Source organism: Vigna radiata, chromosome 11 (assembly GCF_000741045.1).
Source record: "Vigna radiata var. radiata cultivar VC1973A chromosome 11, Vradiata_ver6, whole genome shotgun sequence".
NCBI classification, from domain to species: Eukaryota; Viridiplantae; Streptophyta; class Magnoliopsida; order Fabales; family Fabaceae; genus Vigna; species Vigna radiata.
The window spans coordinates 11,627,145-11,640,097 of record NC_028361.1 but is presented as its reverse complement, the minus strand read 5'-3'; the positions used below and the strand labels follow the sequence as shown (position 1 = coordinate 11,640,097).

General features: G+C 30.3%; 1 protein-coding gene across 1 annotated transcript; it reads right to left on the bottom strand.

Moving 5' to 3' along the window:
* Positions 1 to 1,911: 1,911 nt before the first annotated feature.
* Positions 1,912 to 3,521, bottom strand: LOC106776488 (F-box/kelch-repeat protein At1g23390). The gene has a single exon (XM_014663965.2). It carries the CDS (start codon positions 3,404 to 3,406, stop codon positions 2,306 to 2,308), a length of 1,101 nt encoding a protein of 366 aa, XP_014519451.1. The 5' UTR covers positions 3,407 to 3,521; the 3' UTR covers positions 1,912 to 2,305.
* Between the last annotated feature and the right edge of the window lie 9,432 nt (positions 3,522 to 12,953).

Sequence of the window (12,953 nt, the reverse complement as noted above, 5' to 3'; positions counted from 1 at the left end):
ANNNNAGNNNNAGAGAGAGAGGCTTCCAGACGCTCCGTCTGGATGAAGAGAGAGAAGNAAGACGGTGNCNGGNAGAGCTCCGGCANGGCGNCGGTTGCCGTCGACGTAGAAGAGAGAAATGAAGATCGTGANAAGGTGAGTATGAAAAANTTCTCCTTTTCTTATTTGAATGAACATACGAAATTACAAAGTAATATTGTTTCTGATGATGGAAAAAGGGGGGAGGAACTCTATATAAATAGAGTTCCAGGGGAAGAAGGAAAAACCGAAAACCTAACAACTAACCACTGTTCAACAAACAGTGAAGGACTGTCTTAACAAGACAGTTAAGAGAATCGAAGGATTCTCAATATGTGTTGTTGATGATGTGAAATTGAGTTGGAAAGGTCATGTCAAGTTAGATTAACAATATTGAGTTTAAAATGCTTGATTGTAGTATTTATTCTATTCTATTTAAAATGAGATAAAAATGTTATTGAGTAGGTAAAAAATGGTTCTGGCGAAATATGGATTTGATTTTATGTTTATATTTTTACTTGATTTTCTTCCAAACGAAACATTCGCGCATTTGGACATGGTTAAATTCTTCTTTTCAACACTTAATAAAGCATGAATTTATTAGTGTTTTCAAAATGGATTAATTACTTAGTAAGTCAATCCAATCTAACTCATTTATTAACGAGTTAGAAAAATTCAAACTCAGCTCGACAGGTAACTCACTTAACTACAATTTTTTACATAAAAAAATTACAAACTTTTTGTAATTCAAATCTAAATAAATTTCATTTCTAAAATGATGTTAAACTCAAAACAATTCAAAATAATAATAAAAAGTACAATACAATCCACGTATAATTAGCCAGATGGTATTTTTTTTTAGAGTTTCATAAGATAATAAATTAATAAAATAAAATTAAGTGGGTTTATGAGACAACTCGACTCGCCATAGATTTAAACTAGATGAACCGAGTTTAAATGAGCGGAGTTGAAAACTGACCCGTATAAAAAAATATTCTTTTTTTCAAACCCAATCTGACTTAAATCCGTAATGGGCTAGATTGACCCGTGGATTGTAACGCATTTGGTAAGCTATAAAATTTATACAAAAATAAATATATTATATTTCTTTTCATTGAGATTTTTTCTCAAACAAAAATCATGACAAGACATTAGACTCCTATATATTATTTTTCATTTAATGGAAATATTGAAACATGAGCAACATACCTTTCATGATAAGTATATAAATAAAGCGTGTATATATATAATTTATGAATGTACATGTATTAATACATAATGCAGTCAGACTGTAGAGATTTATTTACAAAGATAAAAACAATTATTTTTCATTTTATTTCTTAGAAGCAGAAAGATAATGATATTATCATTAAAAAAAATTAAGTGGACTTAAGCTTAATATTTATTTATGCTCAGATATTATCCATTTGTATTAATCTAAAGATAAAAAATCGTTATCAATACCGATCTAAAATAAGAGAGTTGAAGAAACATTAATTTTGAAACAAATTATTTAATTGTTTCTGTAAATGTAGATATGAATGGAGTTAAGTTATATCTCTGTCTTTAAACGCTAGATCTGGACATTAATTGATCCATATCCTTATTATGTTGTGAGGGTAGGACCGTAATAAATTATAGTAAATAATAATGCAGGCAATAGCATAGACATAAAAAGTAATTAAGAGCCTTATTATATTGTTTATATAATATGTAAATTCTGTAAATATTTTTAAGATTATATTAAATTTAAAAATTATTTATTAAAATATATCCTTTCTTTTTCAACAGATTAATCATTGAAATGACTAAGAGCACTTCCAGAAGCACTCATGATGGTAACGGGCAGCACAGAAAATATGAAGAAAGTAGAAACTTACGAAATAAAAAACGTAGAAAGCACATTCTCTTATTATGAAGAAACCTGAAAGAGCTTTTCTTCAACTCAATCCTCAACCACTAAAGGAATTGAAAGAAAATCTCTCACTGTAGGGAGGGAAAAATATCTTACAATAAAGTACAACATCTTCACCTTAAAACAGACATGTTCATTACACTTTCATCATTCTTATCCATTTCCACTATGTCTTTTTTCCTTTATCATTTTCTTATAACTTTTTTGCCACTGAAATAATTTAACAAAAAAGCCAATAAAAAATTGACAGACTTGTCTGCCAACAAAAAAACGAAAATGACATTCCCTGTTCCAAAATCCCAAAACCTTAATCTTTTTCTTAAAGGTAAATACCACAACTTAATATAAGTAACAAAGTTTTTCAACCTATATTCACATGTGTTTCACGCAAAATGTCCCTGTCCCTGACATCACAGCACGCTGCAGATCCTCCATGCAGACATCGCCGCCGCACATCACCATTCTCGCCCCGTGCTTCACGGCAACGTTCCGTACACTTCTCCACTCGCACCCGACACCGTTCACTACCTCACACACCACCAATTCCTCCGCAACGGAAGTGTTCCTCAAATAAACAAAGTCCCCAATCCACGTCACCTCCACCGAACCTAACTCCAAACCACCCATCACCTTCCAAAGCATCTCTTTCGGCATCTCACCCACTTCCACCATCCCGGACCCTAATCCCCCCGGAACCTCCCACAGCTTCACGCTTCTCACGTTCCCAAATCCCCCCACCAAGCCCGCCACCATCAATCTCTCCCCTAGTGTTCCGGTCACGCAGTGAAAAACACTCTCATCAGGTCTCAAATCAAACGGCCCCTCCCATTTTTTCGTCACAGTGTCGAACGAGTACGTCAATCCGGAGTGTTTCTCCGTCAAGTGCATAACCTCTCCGGTGACAGCTACCGAAAGCCACGACGACGCCGTGGAATCCTTCAGCAGCTCCGGCATGGAGGGGCACGTTTCCCAGGCGCAGCTCTCCACGTCGTAGATTTCCACCGCGAGCGGATCGTCCTCGAACTCGCACGCGCCGCCGGCCACCACCACGCGCGAGCCCACACGAGCCACGATGGGGTCGGTGCGCCACACTCGCGGTGATGGCGCGTGGTTCCAATGGAGGTGTAGCGCGTCGAGGGAGAAAGCGAACTCGGCGGGGGTGAGCGTGTAGAGTAGTGAGGAGTGAGAGGAGCGCACCGGGGAGGAGTGAGGACACGTGTAGTTTTTTATCTCGAGCCAGACGTGGGAGCGAGGGTCGTAACCGTGCAGCTTTGTCACGTGCGAGGCGCGTGGGTTCTGCGTGAGGACGATGAGCCATGGCTTAATGGGGCGGAGATGTGCGAGAGAGGAGGAGACCGCACGCTTCCATGAGTTTGACACGTGACAGACTGGGACAAGGTGGATGAGTGGCACGTGCGATAATATTGCCTCTAGGATATCGCCATGGATGGGTGATTCTTCTGCAGCGTCCATTACTAATAAGCACAGAAAATAATTTGAAGGCTTGTTTGTTTGTTAATTTATGTGTTTCTCTGCATTCCTGTTTTTTCTCTGTGAGGGAGAAATGGCTATGGAGTGGTTTATATAGTGATTGGAAAAAGATAATGAAAGACTAAAATTCTGAGTATCCAATGGCGATGTGCCACCTCATTAAGCTGTTAGATTGTGTATTGGTGAACAATAATGACGTCTGTCACATACTGAGCCAAAACTGGAAAAGAATTAAACTTAAAGGAATAAAAATGGATAAATGATAGTCTAAACTTACATATAAAAAATAAGTTTAATTAAGTTTTAAGTCTCATATAATTTTAAGAATTTTTAATTAAATTTTTAATAAATATTTATATTCTATTAAATATTCAATAAATTTATATTTTTAATTAAGTTTCTTCTATTTAACTTTTGTGTTAAATTATAAGACTATAAATATAAAATTAGAAATTATTAAATTTTAAAATTTAAATTTTAAAATAATAAAATAAATTATGACAATGATTTAATAAAATGGATTTAATTAAAAAAATAAAAATTTATTAAATATTTACATTTCATTAGAATCTCAATTGGAAGTTTTTAAATTTATTAAATATTTACATTTTATTAGAATCTCAATTGGAAGTTTTTAAATTTATTAAAAACTTATATTTAACTAAGCGTAGAAAATATAGTATATATACACCCAAAACTATTAATCTATAGAGTACAACTAATTTAAAGTATTCTTTCATTTTTTATAACAGAAAATATCACAACCCACATATATAAATATCTATATAGTTATTATCCTTTTGAACACATTAACATACTAGTACATGTTAACTAAAAAATAAATTATAAATAATAATTTTACAAGTTATCTAATAACCGTATAAATTATAAGAATTCTAGAAAATAAAATATTAAAGTATATATAAATAAATTGTATAGTATAAATGGATGTTTTTAAAGTTTGTCTCATTATCTAAATAATGTTTAATTGTATAGTATAAATAGATATTTCTAAAGTTTGTCTCATTATCTAAATAATGTTTATCTCTTTAAAACATTATTCTCTTTCCTTTCTCTCATGTCTCTCTAACTTTTATCACTCTTGGATCATTGGTTTGACGATCAGGAAGTACTTAGACGATCATTGTCTCAAGAGCTACTAATATGACCGATCAATTGTTCGAATCGAGCGAGTAAGTGGTTAACCCCTTTCCTTAGCGTTTAGGATTCTTGATCCTGTGAAAGAAGTCGATTTGCATGGATCAAGAGTTTATCTTCTTCAATTCTTAGTTCAATTTAGGTTTTAAGGTTGATTTTTCCTCACCAATCGGTGAATTGTAGGTATCTATAAATTTCTTGCTGTGTAAGTCTCGGTTGGGGTATTTCTTGAGCAGTGCAGATTTCTAGAGGTAAGGGGAGTTAGTTAATCGCTTTTAAATTGTATGTATGCTATGTAAATGATTGGTATGTAAATATTAAACTGTTGGAATGTGAATGTTAATTGGTGTTCTTGACAATTTATGGATTTTGATGAAATTGATGAATTTTATGATAATGAGTAATTGAGATAAAATGTAGAATATGTTTGGTGTATGTTTGTTATGCTGTAATTTGATGTTGATGAAGTGAATTGTGCTAATTGGATTGTTGAGGGAAAAGAGTAATATAAGTTGATGGTGATTTGGTCAAAAATGAGGTTTAGTGTAGAGAATTGGTGAGAAATGGTTGGTGAATCGATTTAATGAATTGGAGGTTAGTTATGAACTGGTTTGAGGCAGGTTTGATACCTTAGAAAGAGTAGAAATCTGAGTTGTAGGTAGGTATTGGGGATGAGATAGAGTTCTATTTAGTTAGAACTCAAATTGGAGGAAGTGAGCTAGTGAAAACTTGAGTTTGGTGTTTTGTATACAATTGGTTAGTTTGGAGAGTCTTGCTAAGTCATTCTGGACTTGTTAGAGTCCCTAAGTTACTTGAAATTGTGCCACAAATGGTAGAATTCAATTTGGGTCTTTAAGTTGAGTTTTTGTGAGTTCTCGAGTCTACTTGTTTAAATTTAGGTTAGAAGTGTTTAGACAACCTTGGTTAAGTATAAATAGGTTTATAACACAATTTAGGAGAGTTATAAGTTGAGAAAATAGTTGGAATTTGTAAATTAGGTGTAGGTTGTGTAATTATGCAAATTTTGTGCTACAGATTATGCAGACTCGCTGAGCGGCTCCACTCGCTCAGCGAGTAGTTGTGGAGGTTGACTCTCTGTTTGGGGATTCGCACAACGAGATGGTGCAATGAGCAACTAGTTGAGGTTTGGGAGCATTGTCAGTTTTATTCCAATAACGAATGAGGGCGCTCAATGAGTGCTTGGGGGGGGGGGTTATGGACCACTGTCTGGACTTTCGCATAACGAGTTGGGATGCTAAGCGAGAGGTTAGGGTTTGGTACCACTGGTAGTTTAATTCGTTCAGTGAGTTGGGTCGTTGAGCAAGTGGTTTGGATGCTAGGGGCATTGTTAGTGGATTCATATAGCGAGTTGGGTCGTTGTGCGAGAAGAGTCTATGGTCGCTCAGCGAGTGTGTGCACTAAGCGACTGGTTCAGGTTTTTGTTTATTCTTTATTTCCTTGTCTTGATTTGATTTAAATGATGTTTTGGATTCATTTTGAAGTAAGTTCGAATATGTATTAAGGTATATGATTAATCATGTCATGAGTTATGTTTCAAAGTGAAAGTAGGTTCCAAAGTGAACCCTCTTGGTGAGGTTCAAGTATATTTAGAATGAATGCAGGAGCTCAGTCTTGGGGGTTATCCTGAAACTCCAATGGTCCTTCATTTTCACGTAGAGAAGATTGATCCATGTTGTGAGGAGTAGCAGAAGGTCTTTGCCTTGGAGGCTTCCAATATGATTCAAGGCCCATAATAGACTAACCTCATGATTGTGGTAGGGTGAAACCCATTGACAATGACTTTGCAAAGCAATAGAAGCCACCACGAGTGCACAACCTACCATAGTTCGACAATCATTCTAAGTCCGGACGGTCAAAGTTAGCGTTGTGCCATGCATAATGTGTGTGTTGGGAATGTCAAGTTATGATTGTGTGAAAGGTAGTTAGTAAACAATATGCTTGTTCTTTTATTTAAACTAGCTTACCTTGTTGTGTATGCTTTTGTTTTGTATGTGTTGATGTTCTTTCTTTTACAATGATCATCAAAGGGAGATGAGATTTCCCTGGAGCAAACATTGGATGGAGGAGACACTCTTGAGTAGTTAGTTTTATATTAACTCTGTATATAGTTTGATAGTAGATAGATTGTATATAAAGTTTTAAATTCTATGATTATTTTGGATAACGATAAATTTTATACTTTATATCTTGGTCTATAACTGTTTTATCTTATCATATTGATAATAACTCTTTTATATAGTTTATACTATATTTATTGGATGTTAGATAAATAATTTATCAATTTGTTTTTTATGTTAAAGCTTCAAGGAATATAAATAAAATAATTTAAAAGATTCCAAAAACTTTGACAAAATAACATTGAGTTTAAACATTTAAAATATTGCACTTATTATGTCACTAACTTTTTTTTATTAATGAATTGTTCATAATCTAACTTGTTGGATATGCAATATATCCATATTAACTAAGTAGTCACTACTTTAATATACGTAAAATAAGATATTAGTAAAGTTTGGACACGGGTCTTTTCGCATGACACACTTTTTATGCATAATTATATTAATTACTAAAATATTAAAAATAAGGGAAGCAATTATTCATCACATTCTACACATTCAATAACTTTCAAATAAAAAGTTCAAGATATAAATACTAATTTAGTCAAAATTTTTTTATAGAATTTATTTATGTAGTATTTTTTTTACAGTTAATAGGATTCTAATTTCATTAATTTTATTTAATTAATTTTTTTCGTAACTTTTTTTTAGTAATATCGTTTAAATAATTAATGACATACTAATCAACGTGATATGATTTATTTGACGTATCAATTTATCTTACGTGAATTAAATCTTATGTTACATGAAGAGAAATTTTATATTTTCACCCATATCTTATCATCAGCTTTAATTGATACCAATTTTTCTACCATTTAGATAAAATTATTTATGGTTGAGTTGATGACTGATAGTTGAATTATATAGCAATAGCTCAATAATTATTTTTTTTTTCTCACCAACTAGGGTGTTATATATAGCAACAAAAACTTATGGGTCAAATAACTTTTGTTTTCTAAACTACCTTTTTATCTTAATTTTAGTTTTTTCTAGATATTGCTTATGTCTTTATTATCAATTATTATGGTTAAGGATAATTGATTTTCACAGAAATAATTGTGTATGTTTTCACTTTATTAACTAATATAACGAAGCACAAATAGATATGTATTTTTTCTGTAGACTATATATTTTACTTCATTATATTGTAATAAAAATTATTTTTAGTCTGTCAAATTTTTTTTTCCAACCTAATTTTCTTTTTCAAAATCTATTTGTAATCTCTTAATAAACTTTTATTTATTTTATCTCATGTATCATGTACAATTTAACTAGATAGTTCAAAATTTGACTTGAATTGAGTTGATTGAAAAATAAAATATAAAAAATTGACTCCATTAAAAGTCAAGAAAAGTTAGGATCAAATATTACTTTACTTAATTCGAACATTTGTAATTTTTTAATTAATTTTTTTTCAAATTTTTATAATTATATCAATAAAGAAAGGAGAACTTAAGTCAATTCAATCTTAAACTCTAAACTCTTAGAGAAAGTGTTAGTCTAAATTAATTTAGATCACCAAAATTTGTTTGGTTCATAAATTGATCAGATATCATTGATTAGTTTGACAAGAGTTATATATGAATAAGATTTATTAAGTATAATCCCACATAATTGTGATTTACTCCTGATAAAATTGCTTAATTATAATAAGATTAATAATTGTTTTAAATATATACTTATATTATTAAATCTTGTTTTGTTTCTTAAGACTTATTGATTTGAAAGAGTCCATTTTAGAGAAAAGTGAGATGAAATGAGATTGTTTAGATTAAAGAAAATGGTAAAAAAAAAATTAGGTAAAGTATCTTATAAAATAATTAGTAGAAAAAGTTATTCTTTATCTCCTAAAATATTAATCATTCTTAGTCTTCCGTGGATGCTTTCAGCTAAAAAAGATATCTTTTTATAAGAAAAAAAATGAAGAAAAATAAGATATATAAAAGATGGTAAGACCTTCGCAACAACCTTCAAACTAAACCAATTCAACAAAATGCAATCAGGATGAACCAGCCATACTCATTATGTAAAACATAAATGTTTGCAATTTAAAGCTGAAAAATTACTTGTCTATTAAATTCTTACTATAGAGCATTAATATCACAATAATTTGAATGGTTTTGATTTTCATAGTTAACTTGTACATGTTTAGATAAACTTATCTCTATATTTTAAAAAATAAGTAAAATTATTTTTCTATAAAGTAAAATTAACTTATACACTAATTTCTAAATCTTTCCTCATATAACTTTTACCATAACGAATTGTAGACTAATTTTAATTTCTTTTCTATCTCTATTACAACATATTTATGGATTAACTTTTTTGTATCACTAATATTTCAAAAGGAAAAGAATTAAAACATTGAAATTAACTTTTCAATAACACTACTATTTCAAAAATTATTAGACTTATTTTTATAATTAATGATAGATCAAAGTTATTTCATAATCGATGTTACTCAAAATTCTTTTGTTAACTTTAAGTATGTTTTTTAATTGAGGTTAGATATTTTTTCTTTATTTATGTTGGCTAATGTTATTTTAAATTGATGTAAGTCAAAACTTTTCATACGTATCAATTGTATTCATCTTCGAACAACGTAAGTTGACATTATTTCACAATTACCAACGTTATAATTTTCTTAATAAATTTTAGAGAAATTATTGTTAAGTTGATATCAACTCAGTTCTTTTTATTGATAGAAGTTTTTTATATTTAATTATTAATGATATTTTTATTGTTGTTTTTACATCGTTTTCTTCTTGCGGCATACCAATTAGGGTTTTAAAGATTATTTTTCATGTATTTGAACTTTCTTTTTTTTAATTGATATATGTGGTAATTATTTTTTATACGGAAATAAAAAAAAAACTCTCTTTAATTACTAAAAACATTAATTCTAACTTTAGTTTTCTCCAAACTCACCCTGTGTATCCAAAACACTTAAAGATGTAGTGGCTAAAAAGAAGGGTATTATTAACAGTTCTTAAATACGCAGAATTCATAGTTGAGGTTTTAAGTATATGAAGACTTTTGGCTATAACAATATCTATTAAAGTTTGGTTTCAGAAATTTGAATAGGCGAATCTATTAAGGGAATATTTAATCTAAACTTCTTAGTTGTCAACCAAAACGTGAAATACCAATTTTCTTTTTGACCACATAAAGACATTCCAACGTCACAGTAATGCAGAGGTTTGAAATCAATGTGTTTTCAACAATATTTAACATTAGAGATCATAAAATCAGTGGGAAACACAAACACAAATATATGGGAGTTGAAAAGATAGAGAAATAGATATACGCGTTAGTTGGTGGTGTAGGTTTTATGGCCTCAACGAAACAGATATATATAGAGAACCAACCACACCATTACTCAAACTAACCTAAAATCTAAATGTTTGAGTCATTATAATTATAATTAGAAGTGGAAGACAAATGTTGATGACCAATAAATAACTAACAACTAATCGATTATGTCCTACTCAAATATCTTAAAATACCATAAATAAGAAACAAAATATTAGAAGATATTCGATTGGAAATCTCATATCGACTAGAGAATCAAGTTGCAATATATAAGTGGATGTATACTTTATCTTATAAATCCATTTTTTTAGGTTGAATTAGATTTAAAATTCACTTCTTAACATGATATTAGAGTTATGATTTAGAATCTAACCTAGCAAAATTTGTTATTTGTTGGGTCTATTATTCCAACAATTTAAGTCAATCTACACTTGATGAGTGCATATTTGTACTCTAATTTAGCCTTTAATATTGAATTATTAATTGATTTTTTGTGCTTGATAATATTGTTTTAATTATGATTTATTAAAATTGGGTTTATTGAGCATAAAATATAAAAACATGTTAAAAACAACTTTGTGATTGTATAAATGCTTTTTGGATATTATGAGGCGTGTTAGTGCAGTTACAACTAAGTTGAATTTATAGAAATGTGGAAATAAATTAATTAAAATTCTATGACACCTTAAAGATAAATCCAAGAATACCAAATAATCAAAACCTCAAAAATTCAAGCCAAACATTGTATGAATAAGACAATAAAAGAATGAAAAAAATAAAGAAATTTGGCTAAGTTAAAAAGATGGAATGAACAACAAAAATTAGATCTTGCAAGTTTCTTTATTTTTCTACAAAAAAGACTTCGTTAATTGATAAATGTTTATGATAAAAGATAATTTTGAGAAAATATATCACTAGATATTTTATTTGATATTTTTAAAAATTACTTTATTTAATTATATAAATAAATATCTAAAGATAATATTTGCATTTTTTTTTTAAATATGACAAGATCTTCATAAATTTTAATAGATCTCTACAACTATCAAATATATTTTGAAGATGTTGGATTACTTAGAAGATGATAAGAGAAGATTTTTAGAAAATCATTGATGAATTCTATTTTGAAAAGACATTTGATAATGTTAATTCTTACCATGCATCAATTTGTTGGCAAAATCAACTTTTCTATAGCTTATAACTTACTTAAATCCTCAATTTTATTTTGCTTTTGTAAATATTTATATTTTGGGCTACACTTATGAAAATATATCTCTAATCTCCTCTTTTTTATTCTATTTTGTATTCGGAAGAACCTACACCAAATTGAAGAAGCATGGCAACCTCGAGAAGCAAGAAGAACATAGAAAAGGGGAGTTCTTAAAGTCTAGATGGCGTTGGGTGCCACCTTCTTGCTGTTGGGTGAGCTCAATCCAGAGAGCCCACCGTTGAGCACTCCAACTCCATCGTTGAATGCTCCAACTCCACCGTTGAGAGCTCCAACTCCACCACTGAGCGAGCATTTTCCAAAGAGCAACTCTGGTGTTTATGAAGACCTGCACTAAGCAACATGCCCATGCACTGAGTAGCCATGTGTGCTGATGTGGTAAGTGAAGCCCTATATTTTCTTGTAACTCGAAGGAAACCATATCTTTGGTGGTTTGGAGACACGACTTCACTACAGGAGCTCATGGAGGCTGCTTAGGGCTTATGGGAACATCCTCTTCTTCCTTCTTGTGTTTCCTTCTCCTTTCATCTTCCATTTTGTAAGCTTGAAGCTCTCAATGGAAATGGAAAATTAATCCCATCTTGTTAGGGTTTTATTTAGCCATTAAACTTGTGTGTACCTTGTAAATGATTTGATTATATATATGCATCTTTCTTTAAATGCTAGTTTCTTATTTCTACTCTTAATGCTTGTTTGAAATGAGAATGTAGATAGCTTGAATCTTGGTTCATTAGGTTTTGAGAAGAATCTTGTGAAACCCAAACTTAAAACAAGAGATTTGGTGAAGCTTGTATATGGGGATGAAACTTGATTCATTAGTTGTCTTAAACCCTAAATTTTAAGGCAGGTTTGCATGTTAAGTGTTCAAGGGATTGATTCTTAGTGAAAAAACCTAGGCTCTCACCTAAAGGATTAGAGTTTGAGTGTTATTATGAGTTGAAATTAGTGTTTGATGGAGAGGAAATAAGTTTGTGTGTGCACAAGAGTGACTCCGATGAAATCTACTCCTAACAATATCATTTCATACAATTTTTGACATTTTTTCACTTCTAATTATCTCTAATTATCAAAGTTCACCCTCTATTATTTGTAAATTTATTTTCTTACATATAGTTTGATTCGTGTGTTATTTTTTAGTCCAAAAAATTGTTAATCATATAATTATTTAATATTATACGAATTTATTACAAAATAATACTTGATTTCTTTATTTTTTACTATTCGGTATGATGACCATTACTAACCATAAAATGAAATTATTTATTAGAATTCAATTATGTATTTAGAAGAAATAATTGAAGATTGAATTTATCTTTTGTATTATGATTCCTAATGTCTTAACAATACTAAAATAAAATGTTATTATTTAAAATAAATATTAAATTTTATGAAATTAAGAAATTTATTATTATTTTTTAATGTATGTGAATTTTACAAAATTAATTTATAAAATAAAATATAAAATTATTTATATATCGTGAATCTATGTAATTTTTATTTTCAGCTATATTTCCCCATAAATCTCCTAAAGACGTTAATTATCACCTACTGAAATACCTTATCATGTAGCCTCTATAGTGCCTGTCGGTGTCAATTTAGTGGAAGTCGGTGCCAACCTATCCTCATTCAATTATTCCATTTATGTGAACCATCACAAATTCAAAATTTCATTCACTTAGATTTAATTATTTAC